At 37.7% G+C, this 12,610-nt stretch overlaps 1 protein-coding gene across 4 annotated transcripts in view; it reads right to left on the minus strand.

Annotated features, from left to right (window-relative positions):
* The window catches only part of Ankrd28 (ankyrin repeat domain 28), a 143,606-nt gene that overhangs the window by 60,320 nt on the left and 70,676 nt on the right, over nt 1–12,610 (minus strand). For all 4 annotated transcript variants that reach the window (XM_029541391.1, XM_029541392.1, XM_021202875.2 and 1 more), the window contains exon 3: nt 7,168–7,246. In XM_029541391.1, coding sequence (XP_029397251.1) covers nt 7,168–7,246 — 79 coding nt within the window. The remainder of the gene's footprint in view (nt 1–7,167; nt 7,247–12,610) is intronic.

Genomic DNA, 12,610 nt, shown 5'->3' on the forward strand with positions numbered 1-12,610 from the left:
TGAGTTCCAAGTCAGCCACAGCTACACAGAGAAACCCTGTCTTGGAAAAAGAAAAAAAAGAAAAAAAAAAAAAAGAAAAAAAAAAAAAGAGAGAGAGAGAGAATAGGAAAGCAGACAAACTGGCCATAGTGAAGTCAAGAGTGTTTTTAGTCTAGGTTGAAACATTTGAGATGTTCACTTTTTGTTTTAAAGGCTCAAGTTGTTGAGTTAGTCTCATTTAGAATGAAAGACAATGGGGTCTTTCATTCTCTCATTTGCCTACTGAGCAATTCCATGGTTCTCTAGAATTCCTACAGCTTTTTCTACAGAAGTACTCATGCCCACATATAGGTCTATACACAGGCCTAAAGGTACAGACACAGACAATTAGAAGTGATAGTACCAAAAAAGGCAAAAACTGAGGTCTCATAAATACCTTCAAGAAGCCAGCTCTGAAGTTACGACAAGAGAACAGAACTATGACTGTCACAAAAAAACAGGGTGGCTCTCCATGTGCTGATAGAGCTTTGAGAAATAAAATGTAAAAAAGATAAAAATAAAAAGCAATAACTATAATGTTTTACCTTTAGTTAGAAATAGGAAGAGGTAAGTCGATATTCATATTTGATTAGTATGAATACTGAACCCATAGAGGGATGACAAGATATTAAAGAGTAGGGCTGAGTAGCTGGTTGGTTTCGGGTATACTTACTATTGGGCAGTCATACAGAAGGCTGGTGTGTGGGGAAGAGTGGGGAGGGAGAGCTACTTCATTGTTATTCTCTATTACTGTAGTTTCTACAATTTTCTATATGATAGATACTACTCAAAAAATAAAACATACTAAAGAAAAGAAAATCAAAGATGGTCATGAAAAAAATTCCAAGAATTTGGCTCCAAGTACAAACAATAAAAAAATGAACCAGGAATTGGATAGTTTTTAAGTATTTCTTTTGGATATGGGTTATCAGATATATAACTGCCTGAAAATAATCTAATTTAATGGTACACTAAGGAGATGAAAAGTCAAAAGAAAACTCCTGAATCATTCTGTCTTGTTCCGACAGTCTTTTTTCTTTTTCATGTTTAATATGCCACGTTAATTTATTGAAACATGTGACTACAATAAAGAATCCACTAAAAGTTAACTGAGGGTTTCACACTGCTACTGGTAACAAACAATACTAAAGATAAAGGGCTTGTTCAATGATAGGGTTTTAATCTTCTGATCATTATCTCTTTTTTGTTTTAGAAGACAGCTATCGTTTGTTATACCCTAAGCTTCTTTTAAAAGCACTAATCAGATGTTTTAATTTCTTATAAACGTAAAGGCCAATTTATGAAAAAATCTGCAGGCACCAATCTCTCTTACCCACGTGCATTACACTGTATGTGATTTGTAGACTAACAAGCATGACAGAGTGATGATGGACACTCTCAACAACAGTGTTGGCTGTGTTCCTATCTAAGGAAATGAACAACAATGATATAAGAGTGACAAGTACAGCAGCACATTTTTATTGTTTCAGATTCCTAGAGCCTCTTTTGGTAAACTCTCTGAAGGCAATATATTTCTGGTTTCTGTTTTATAAAGAACTCTCCTAAAATTAGCCATACATTAATATATACATTAGACAGCAAAGCCATTCTAATAATGCAAGACACAGCCAGAGTAGAGGCAAGAGGTTCAACAGTTGGTCAAGAGTATAAAATACTAGCCAGAGAGGTTATCAAGACAGATGGGGAGAAAGAAAGGAAAATAAAAAGGGGCGGAGGAAGAAAAGCATTGTATCTCCTTAAAACATAAACTGTCTTTGTAGAGACAGAAGCAAACCTGTAACAGCCTCTGAGTAGCATCACATGTTCTACACATGACAACATAAAATCTAAGAGCTACAAAGATGCTAAGTCACGGAGAAAAGATGAATCTCTTCACTACTTGCTGGTCACTCAAACAGATCCTATATGCTAGCAAGCCCATCTCCACTGTCCCTGCTAGGTTATTGGTATATTTGGCAGGAGAGATCACTGCAAGCAATCTGAAGGCAAAGAAGAGAGCAGTTTAAGGAAGATGACATTGATGACTATTTTACCCACTGGGCCATTTCTCCTGCCCTCAATACACAGTTCTCAAAGAACTAATAAAGATATTTGTAAAGGAATGAGAAGTGTAGACACTGACACAGATGGAGTGAAAGCAGAGGGAGAAGGCCTCTGTCTACAACATTCACGAGTCAAGGGAAAAAGACACAATAGAGCCTCTTCTTTTAAGAAGGAAGTAATCCTGCCCATGCCTTCACCTCAGGCTTCTGACCAGAACTGTGAGAAAACAAATTACCCCTGCTTAAGCTACCTGCTTGATGGCTCCCACTCCTTCGCCCCCAATCTCTCTCTAATGAGAGCCCTGGCTAATGCACTGATGCTACAAGCTTTTGAGATGTGCACATTTTAGGTCTAATTCCAAAGGAAGAAATATCAAATCCCTATTCTGTATTAATTATTATTTTCTATAAGAGGCCAATGAAATGAACTTCCGAATAATGCTTTCCGTGTGCTGAAAAGGTAACATTCAGCAGTCTGCTAACATATGATTTGAATGGAAGCATTAAATTAATAGCTTCCAAACAAAATATCTATTCTTAATTGATGATAAAATTTAGTCTTTAGGAGAAACATTCTAGAATAAAAAATGTGAGGTAATAGTGGTAATAAAGAAGGGTAGATACAAAGGAGGAAAGAGGTTCATGAGATGACATAGTTAATGTGAACTGAAAAGCACGTCTTGAGTCTGGCTCCAGGCTCTAGCTTTTCAGCTATGACAGCACAAGCTTCAGTTGTAAATAATGCTGCTGGTAAGTACTGCCTTAGCTTTCTTGTTTTTAATACTTTCATAGAGCTGAGGGCAGAATAGGATAAAAGAAAAGGCTAATTTTAGTACGGTATTAAAGAGATACAATAAGTACTTGTTGTTTTACTCCTTCTAAAACAATTATTAATTCCAGTGGATCTCAGCATAACTATAGATTCTAAGAAAGCTTGGTTATATATACCAGGTCAGAAATACTACCTACTTATAAATCTTGGGGCTGAATCATACAGAAATATTTATATTACAATGAATTTAGCTATAAATTGTAAAACATTTAATCTTAACAAGTCATCAAAAATAAAATAATATGAAGATATATCACCTTGAATGAGGAGATAGTTACTACTACTAGCTGTGATGGTTTGAATGAGATGTTCCCTACAAACTTTGGGCATTTGAGTACTTGGTCTCTAGTTGGTAGCCCTGTTTGAGGTTTAGATGTTGCCTTGCTGGATGAAGCATGTTACTGGGGGCAGGTTTGAGGTTTGAAAGGTTACACGACACCCCTAGTTCATTCTGCTTCCTGACTGTGGTTTGAAATGTGAGCCCTCAATGCTCAGCTTCCAGCTGTCACTTCTGCTACCTGCTGTCAGGTTGTCCCCATCATTGCAAACCCTAACAGTCTGGAACTAAAAGTCTAAAACACACCCTTCTTTCTGTAAGTCATCTTGGTCATGGTGTTTTATGACAGTAACAGAAAAATAACTAAATAGAAATTCATGCCCAGGAGTAGGAGAATACTGCTGTGACAGACTTATCCATGCTGCTTTTTGGAGGAATGTGGAGGAATTTGGAACTTTGAACTAGAAAAGTGCTTGAACACTTAAGTGAAGCTTAGTGGGCACCATCTTTATAGAAGCTTAGAAGGCAGTGTGCTCTGAGCTATATGAAAGTAGAGGCCCAGCTCAAGAGATTTCAAAGGAAACAACATTAGCAATTGGGCTAGTGACCATTCCAGATATTTTTGGCAAAGAATGTGGCTGCTATTTTGCTCTTGTCCTAGAACTTGCCTTAGGTTAAATTTAAAACTAATGAACTGATTTCTTTGGTGAAAATTGTAAGATGGCCTACCTAATATTGGCTCTGATTTATAGTTATTAGCATCAGTCATATGTAGGTCTACAATGCAGGAGGAAGAAATACAAAATGTACATTTCTAGAGAGAAAAGGGACGCTGGTAACATGGCTTCTGCTGCAAGAGAGGCTGCTGTAACTTAAGATTCACACCATTACTGAGAGGCCAAATCTGTAGTGGAATAAAGGGAAGGGCGCCCTTAGGGCAAGCTTTCAACTTGTGAAAAGCAACAAAAACAATAGCTGCTGTTAAGGTGGTTACAGAGGGCAGAATTCATCCTATGCTTGCAGCTCTAGGTGGCAGTGACATCCACATGGTGCTGGCTTTAGAGTCATGAAAGATGTACAGATGACAAGCTATCTCTCCAGCTTAAGAGTCACTGAGCCTAGTCATGTGGCAAAGGGGTCTCTGTATGGAGGTCTGAAGAGCTCACTGCCTGAAGCTATGGAAAGTGAAATCTGGGTTGTGTTGGAGACCCCACATTGCAAAGAGTTCCACACTGAGAGTAGAACCAGGCAGTGCTAGCTGCAGCTGTTGCCGGTGGTGGTAGTGGTGTAACCCTTTAGGTAGAAAAGCTAGAACAGCAGTTCCATCTAAGCACTTTGACATCAGACAAGAAGCTACAGAATCTGAAGTTTGCCCTGCTGGGTTCTGGTTTTGCTTTGGTCTAATGTTTCCCCACTATTCCTCTATTCCTCCCATTAGGAATGTGTATCTCATGTCACTTATGATGTAAGTATATAATTTGTTTTTTTGGATTTTATAGAGGGTTACAGCTGAGAGACTGTCTTGAATCTCAGAAGAGACTTAATAATACTTTAAAGCAGTGTCAGTGTCTGTAAAAGTCTACAGGCTGTGTCCATAGTCTGTGAAACACTATGAAGGGCTTTGAAGCTACACTAAATGCATTTATTTGCATTATGAGATGATCAGGAGCTTACGTGGGCCAACAAGTAGAATGTGGTCGTTCAAATGAGATGACCCCCGCAAGTCTCCAACACTGGAGTACTTGGTTCCCTAGTTGTCTGAGACAGGCTTAGGAGGTGTGTCCTTGCTAGAGGAGGTGTGTCAATAAGGGCTCGCTTTGAGGTTTTAAAAGCCAAGTACATGGGGTGGGGGAACCATGTGTGGTTTCCAGTGTTCCACCTCTACTTCCTGTTTGTGGTTTTTAGATGTGAGCAGTCATATTCCAGCCTCCAGTCTGACTCCTGCTCTCATGCTGTTTCCATAATTATTGACCCTACAGGAACCATAAGTGCCCCCCCAATAAATCCTTCCTTCTCTAAGTTAACAGGTTATGGTATTTTATCACAGAAATAAAATAGTAACTAACACACTACTATAAATCCAAATACAAAACATGTCTACCTATTATAGGAAATATGTACCCAATGAGCACAGACACTGACTTAAGGGAAGCTTCTGCAGATACAGGGAAGGCGACTGAGTTCTCCAAAAGAATGTTTCTGTCCTAGTGTTAATGTGTTCCTTTCTCTTGGCTGGGTCATCTCTGCACAAAAGAACAATGCTAAAGAAGAGATCAAGCAGGTTAGTTTTGACACTGGTGGTAGAGGGTTAACAGCCAACCACCAACAAACAGATCACTGAAAGAAAGCCTATGGACTTGAGGAAGTTCCAGCAGTAGATTCAATTAAGGAGACTGTGTTGTTACAAAAACAAAGTGCGTTTGAGCTGAAGGAACTCACCGCACTGCAGTTATTACATAGCTTTTACTTCGTAGCTAAAGTCACTATTGGAAGTATTCACTTTTAAAAGAGTCTGACTCAGCCCTAGCATCTGAAGTTTTTTCTAGGCATAAAAAATTTAATTAAATGGGGGAAATGAACCCCTTCATACAAAATCATATAAAATGGCATGTATATTAAAATAAAAACAAATATTATTCTTAAAAAAAATCCACAGCAGTAGTTATCAAAAGTCCTAGACATTAAAATAAACAAAACTGTACTGTCTCTTACACAGCCATTTTCTTATTTTATCTTCTTGTATATGTTGTGTATATGCCTACATGATGTGTGTTAAAGAGTACACAACTGCATCTATTATGATGTGTGTGTGGTAGTCAGAAGTCAACCTCAGGCTCTACCTTTCTCCCACCATGTTTTTAACAGGGTTATTGTTGTTGTCCATCATTGCATATTACATATTATAGCAGAGAATTACCTTGAACTCCTGATTCTCCTGCTGTTCTCTCTCAAGAACTGGGATTATAGCAAGATGTGTACCATCTCATCCAGTTTATGCAGTGCTGGAGAGCTGGGTATTAAACCCAAGGCTTCCTATATGTTAGACCAACTGAGTTACATACTCAGCTCATAAAGCAAAATTTCATTAAAAAAAATCACTTTAAAGACCTTAAAATTTTGAAATAAAAACTATTTTCTTTTTGGTGTATGTGTGTTCCGATATGGGTGCCTATGGTATGGATGTGTATGTGGGAGCCAGAAGCCAAAACTTGCTTCTTCCTTAGTCATTTTCCACCTAGTTTTTGAGACAAGGTCTCTCACTGAAGCTAGAATTCACTGCTTTTGCTAGGCAGACTGGCTGGCTGGCAAACTCTATATATCCGCCTATCTCTGCTGCCCTACCTCTAAGACTACAGGTTTGTACCGCTGCATCTGGATTCTTATGAGGGTGCTAGGGATCTAAACTTAAGTTGCATGCTTGCACAATAAGCATTTTACCAACGGAATCATATCCTTGGTTCTTAAACAAAAAATGAACTTTAAAGAAAGAACTTCTGTTGGCAACAACTTAAATTTCTGGACACAATAGGACTTATTTTTTTACCATCTGGCTGCTGGGTAACCGGTATTGCTCTCTTCCTTTGGTGAAGTGACCTTTGAAGAGATATAACTGTCTCCTCAAAACTCTGAATTCAAGAGGCCCATTAAAGAACAATACAGAAAGCCTTTCCTAACATACGTCTCTTTCCTATTCTTCCGAATCTATGGTTTTCATTTTTCCATAGTAGCAATTATTATCTTTTAAACTATAAAATGGAATTAGAAAGTCTGTAAGGATAGCAATCTTTGTTCTATTTCTTAAAGTACTTTAAGCACCCCAAACAGGTTCTATGATCAAAGTTTGTAGAGTAATAAATTGGTTAACTTATGAAACCAATATTAAGACACAGGTTACACATTCCATAGGCATTCCAGCTTGACAAACACTCACTACGACAAAACTGAACACCATGAACTCATCTCAGGAGTTGCCGTACCAGATAAAATAAGCAGCTCAATGATTTCTGCATCGCCAAGATAGGCAGCAGCATGCAAAGGAGTTCTCTTCTCATTGTCCTGTGAAAAGATAAAACAGCACTTGTAAAATAATAAAAAATAATGTAGTATGAATGAAGTTCAACATTATTAACTAACAAATTAATATTTCCATAACTCTACTCTGCAAGTTTCACCAATAAAAATCTCGGGTGTTTCACAGCTAAGATAAGTAAAAGCCTTTACAAATTTACTTGGCTATAAAACCATGGCTTGAGCCAAACTGCCCAGTCCTATTTTTAAAATATCTGAAATGAAACAAATTTCAAAAGGTTTTGAAAAGTGATGTGTCACCATAAATGAAAAACTAACTTTGAAGAAATTTTGTTTCACATGTAAAATTCTTAAAGATATTATGTAGTTATCCTCAGCTGATGTGTATAAGGCATATGAGATGGTAAATCGCATGGTTTGATTCTTGAATCTCATCCTCAAAACAATATTAGATGGATGGATGGATGAATGAACATTCCCCAAATATTTTTAAAAATCTGAAATCTCCCACACTTTGGTCCTAAGAATTTTAATAAGGGATTTTCAACCTATATAAAATCTATAAAGAATAAATAAAGCCAGGCAGTGGTGGTGCACGCCTATAATCCTAGCACTTGGGAGGCAGAGGCAGGCTAATTTCTGAGTTCAAGGCCAGCCTGTTCTATAGAGTAAGTTCCAGGACAGCCAGGACTACACAGAGAAACCCTGTCTTGAAAAACTTAAAACAACAACAACAAAAAAAACCCAAAATAACAATAAATAAAAACTGAAATATAGACAAGGAAACAGTTTAAGACTTTACTGACTCATATACTGCAATGGGGCATACACACACACCTGCACATGCTCAAACCCACACATGCACTCATGCACGCACACAGTTTTTCAAGACAGGGTCTCATTGTGTAGACCATATATATCCACCTACCTGTTTTCCAAGTGCTGGGACTAAAGCTTGAGTAAAGATCTTTTATATGCTACTTTTTTGCATCAATACACTTCTACAATTTTAAAACAGTTTACAATTGTCAGCTTAACACACTAAATACAAATGTCAAATATTCAGATAAGTCACTAATCAAAACGTTTCCATAGGAGTACTCATAGGGAGCATAGAAGAAAGTCTTTGTGAATTTAAAATTATCCTAAGGTTAGTCTTAACATTTATTAGTTTTTCCTTTCATACCCAGAATACATGAGTGTCTGTTTTAAAGAAGAAAAGTACATCTTTTTCCAAATCTTCCTAATGTACAGCTTTGTGATTTTCTTTCTCCTAATCTAGTGTACTCCAATTGATGAAGCAAGGTACAAAGTAATGTCACATTAAGATACCACATACAAATTTACAATTGACTATTACTGAATTTAAAAAATTATTTATTTAGGGATAATTATTTTGAAATTTACACTTAGTATTATTCCTGAAGACTTTTGTAATAGATAAAGCATTTTGGTTTTGTTTTTTTTAATCCGTTTTTCTTGCTGTCTATAGAAAGCAAGCTGTAGGTTGCCATTTACCCACATGGTAAGAGGTTATATCCCTAGATTACCTGAAGTACTTATACTTAGTGTGAACCAATAGTAGAAAAGTGAAGTCAAATGCCAGACCTTTGAAAATGCCTTCCCTTTGAAAGGCATCTGTCAAGCTGGGTGACACACACATGCACATCAGCAGCATGGGGGAAGCTGAGGCTGAGGCGGAGGCTGAGGCTCAGCTCCACTCTGGGCTACACAGTGGAGCTCTGGATCAGCCTAAGCTATACAGCCAGATCTTGCCTTAAAAAACGAAATGAAATGAAAACAAAACAAAAACTAGACTATAGCTGGAGTATCTTCCTACTTCCTATAGGCTGAAAGGCAGATTTCAAACTGAGCTAGTTTTGAACATATAGATGTAGGCCACTATCACAGCAGACTGTAAGTATGATTGTGGATGACCTCAAGGACCAAGCCACCATCTTGGAACACCGACTTTTAGACTATTCAGGAGACAAAGCTTATATAAAGTAGCATATTACTCCAGTCTTCATGATTTTTTCGGGGGAGGGATGCTGTATGTGTGGATAAGTCCCTGGGCCCCAAGGCTTGCTGATGACTAGGGTAGGCTGGTTGTCCAGTGATTCCCCGCTAACTTTTGCCTTCCTAGTGCTGGTATTCATGCACCACAACATCCAGTTCTTAGGTGGGGCTCAGACATCAAACTTTGTTCCTCATGCTTGTCTAACAAGCACTTTACCCACTGAGCTATCTCCTCAGCTCAAGATTGTAAAATTTTCTAGTTTGGGACTCTCTAAATCACTCTAAGAACACCTGACACTGGGGAGTAGAGTGGTGAGGCTTAGCAATACTATATAAAAATATTGTACAGGAAATTAGTTTAGTGCTGTTTTGTTTTGTTTTTGTTTTTTGATACAGGGTTTCTCTGTGTAGCCCTGGCTGTCCTGGAACTCATTTTGTAGACCAGGCTGGCCTCGAACTCAGAAATCCGCCTGCCTCTGCCTCCCGAGTGCAGAGATTAAAGGGAGTTAATCTCTGGGATTAAAGGCGTGTGCCACCACGTCCAGCTAGTTTAGTGCTATTAATGTTAAATAAGTTAGTGAGCTATGAGCTTTTCCTCTCTATGACCAGAGTTAGAATCTACTGCTTTTTATTTTAATTTTCACCCCAGGAAATAGAATATAGAGAGAAATCATACACCAAACAGTGCTAAAAAGCTCACACAGATTATCTAGCAAGCACCGAAAGATAAAAAATTTACTGAAAGCTGAAGACTAATTTAGAAGTGTGTTTTAAAAAGAACTCGTTGCCTAGGCTTTTTGGTGCTACCCAGTAAACAAACAAATGTTGCTAATGTTAAAATGTGATTAGACCTAGTCAACTAGACAAACATCTCTAGTGCAATGCATAAGCATGACAGCAAGCACGATGACACAGCAAGTGAGTCATCTGTGTCTGAGAGATGCCTGGAATTCTGTGACTCAGTGCTCACAATACTATGAAGCTATTTTATGACTCATACAAACATAACATTCCTCTATGCAAATCAAAAGGGAATTAATTAATAATGAAGGAAAAAATACAGATCTTATTTCATTCTACTAGAGTTCAACACTGAAAATTAGGCAATAAAATAGTTAAAAGTCCCTTTAGTAAAATATGGCTTTAAAACTTACCTTTTAAAAAATGAATTCTAACTTGTTTATTCAATCATTGCAGGAAGCAAATGCTGAAAACAATTAGATGTCCCCTAAATGGTTACTTAAATAATAGACACTCAAGAAGCTCTTGATCAACCGTTATTTAACTCACATGATTAGCCAATATTCTTGGCTTCCTGGATATTATGAATAACTAGTTTTTACACAAGGTACTTTGACTCACAGTCTTCCACTAATAAATCCACACACTCTTGATCATACAATGGGGTCTATGTTTGCCAAGGGTAAAATGTGTTAGTAATTTGTGTATTTGTAGCTTATTTAAATAACATTTAAATAACTAAATCAGGAATGAAGAACCAAGTATTTCAATGATCAACAGGCTAAATATTATTTTCAAAATTCAATAAAGACAAGTGCTAGAAAATTGGAAAAAGGTGAGAAACTGCAACCCTAAAGCGGCCTGCTTTTATAAAGAGCCGGAGTTTTACTCTAAGCTAGTTTTTCCTAGAGTCTCCCTATGTATCACAGGCTGGCCTAGAGCTCTTACGTAATCCATGTAGGCCTAAAACTCAAGATTATCCTACCTCTGCTTTCATGGCGAGGAGACTATAGACACGTGCCACCAGGCCTGGCTTAACATGGTCAGTTAAGGGCTTACTTTCTCATATCACTTAAAGAGACGCAAAATGAAAAGTATGGATAATATATTGTGAGTATAGTTCAAGAAAAATATTCCTATTACTAAGTTATGCATTATTAATGAAAAACCTTGAGCTTAATTTTTTAAAAAAAAGGCCTAGTGAATATATTGGTACACTGAAATGCTTAGTAATCATCAAACTTGCAACATATCTGAGATTACCAGTTGGACATCTACACAATGAAATACTGTCCTTATAATTTAAATTAAGAAGCAGGGACCAGGCTGGAGAGATGGCTCAGCAGTTAAGAGCACTGACTACATCCAAAGGTCCTGAGTTCAAATCTCAGCAACCACATGGTGGCTCACAACCATCTGTAATGCCCTCTTCTGGTGTGTCTGAAGATATCTACAGTGTACTTAGATGTAATAATAAATACAATTAAAAATAAATTCTTTAAAAAAAAAAAAAAAAAAAAAAAAAAAAAGAAGCAGGGACCATAATAAAGTAAAACCACTTGCCAACAAACCTGATGACCTGAGTCCAATCCCTGGAACCCTGAAGGTAGAAGAAGAGAACTGACTCTAACAAGTTGTTCCCTGTCTTACACATATGAGCAATGACATGCACATTGTGCACACGCGCACACACAATACACAGGGAGGAGTTCTTACCATGTACTTGTTTTAAAAAATAAAAATAAAGACACCAGCAGAGTGACTGACTAGAGCTGTCCGCCGTTCACTGTTGTCAGCTCTACCCCTTCCCCTTCTTTCAAGAGAAACAGACTATACCGAAGAATCTGACTGCAGGGGTGAGATTGCTATGGAGCACAAAGTCCCAAACAACTCCACAGAAGAGTGACGCATGCTGTCTCCTCCCTGAGATGTTTCCTCCACCATGATTGTCTGTCAGCTAAGATGGATTTAAGAAGAAATGAAGAGGAAGACATCAATAGTCTCTATTGCCCTGTAGGTAAAGTAACTACACAGATGATTCTTGTGGCCCGCATAGGCTCTTTATAATTTAGAAAGTTGCTTGGAGTTTATGTAACTTTATTACCAGAGTAGGAGTCCATATATTCACAACCACGATCTAATCCATTATAGCTTGAAGCCATCTTGAAATTGAATCCATTGCTAGAGTACACCCTCCCTTTATGGCTAGGAGCTATGTGTATCTATTCTTGAGAGACAACTGTCATTCCAGTATGTCTGTATTTGATGCATGGATCTATGTACAGCAGAAAAGTTGAACCCTTGCTCCCAAACTCAGTGACCATGCCTAGGAAATACATAGTTTACACAGTAAAAGCCAACAGAAACAAGCCTGGCGTTTAAGTGGAGGAAAGGCTGTAGCACTACCATATGTGTGCAGCCTAGATCATTGACATCAGTACAGACGTTTCTCACGAGAACTACAGTTAAAGAAAACTGCAGAAGTCATACAGGGTTAACCTAGAATCAAAGTTTATACACCATACCCAATAGAAAAACTAGTAAAACACACAGAAAAACATTCTCTCTCTACACAAGGGGGGGAAAACATAAAACAAGATAGATTACTGTACTGGATGCAGATATTAATTA

The sequence above is a fragment of the Mus pahari genome, chromosome 8 (assembly GCF_900095145.1).
Source record: "Mus pahari chromosome 8, PAHARI_EIJ_v1.1, whole genome shotgun sequence".
Classification (NCBI taxonomy): Eukaryota; Metazoa; Chordata; class Mammalia; order Rodentia; family Muridae; genus Mus; species Mus pahari.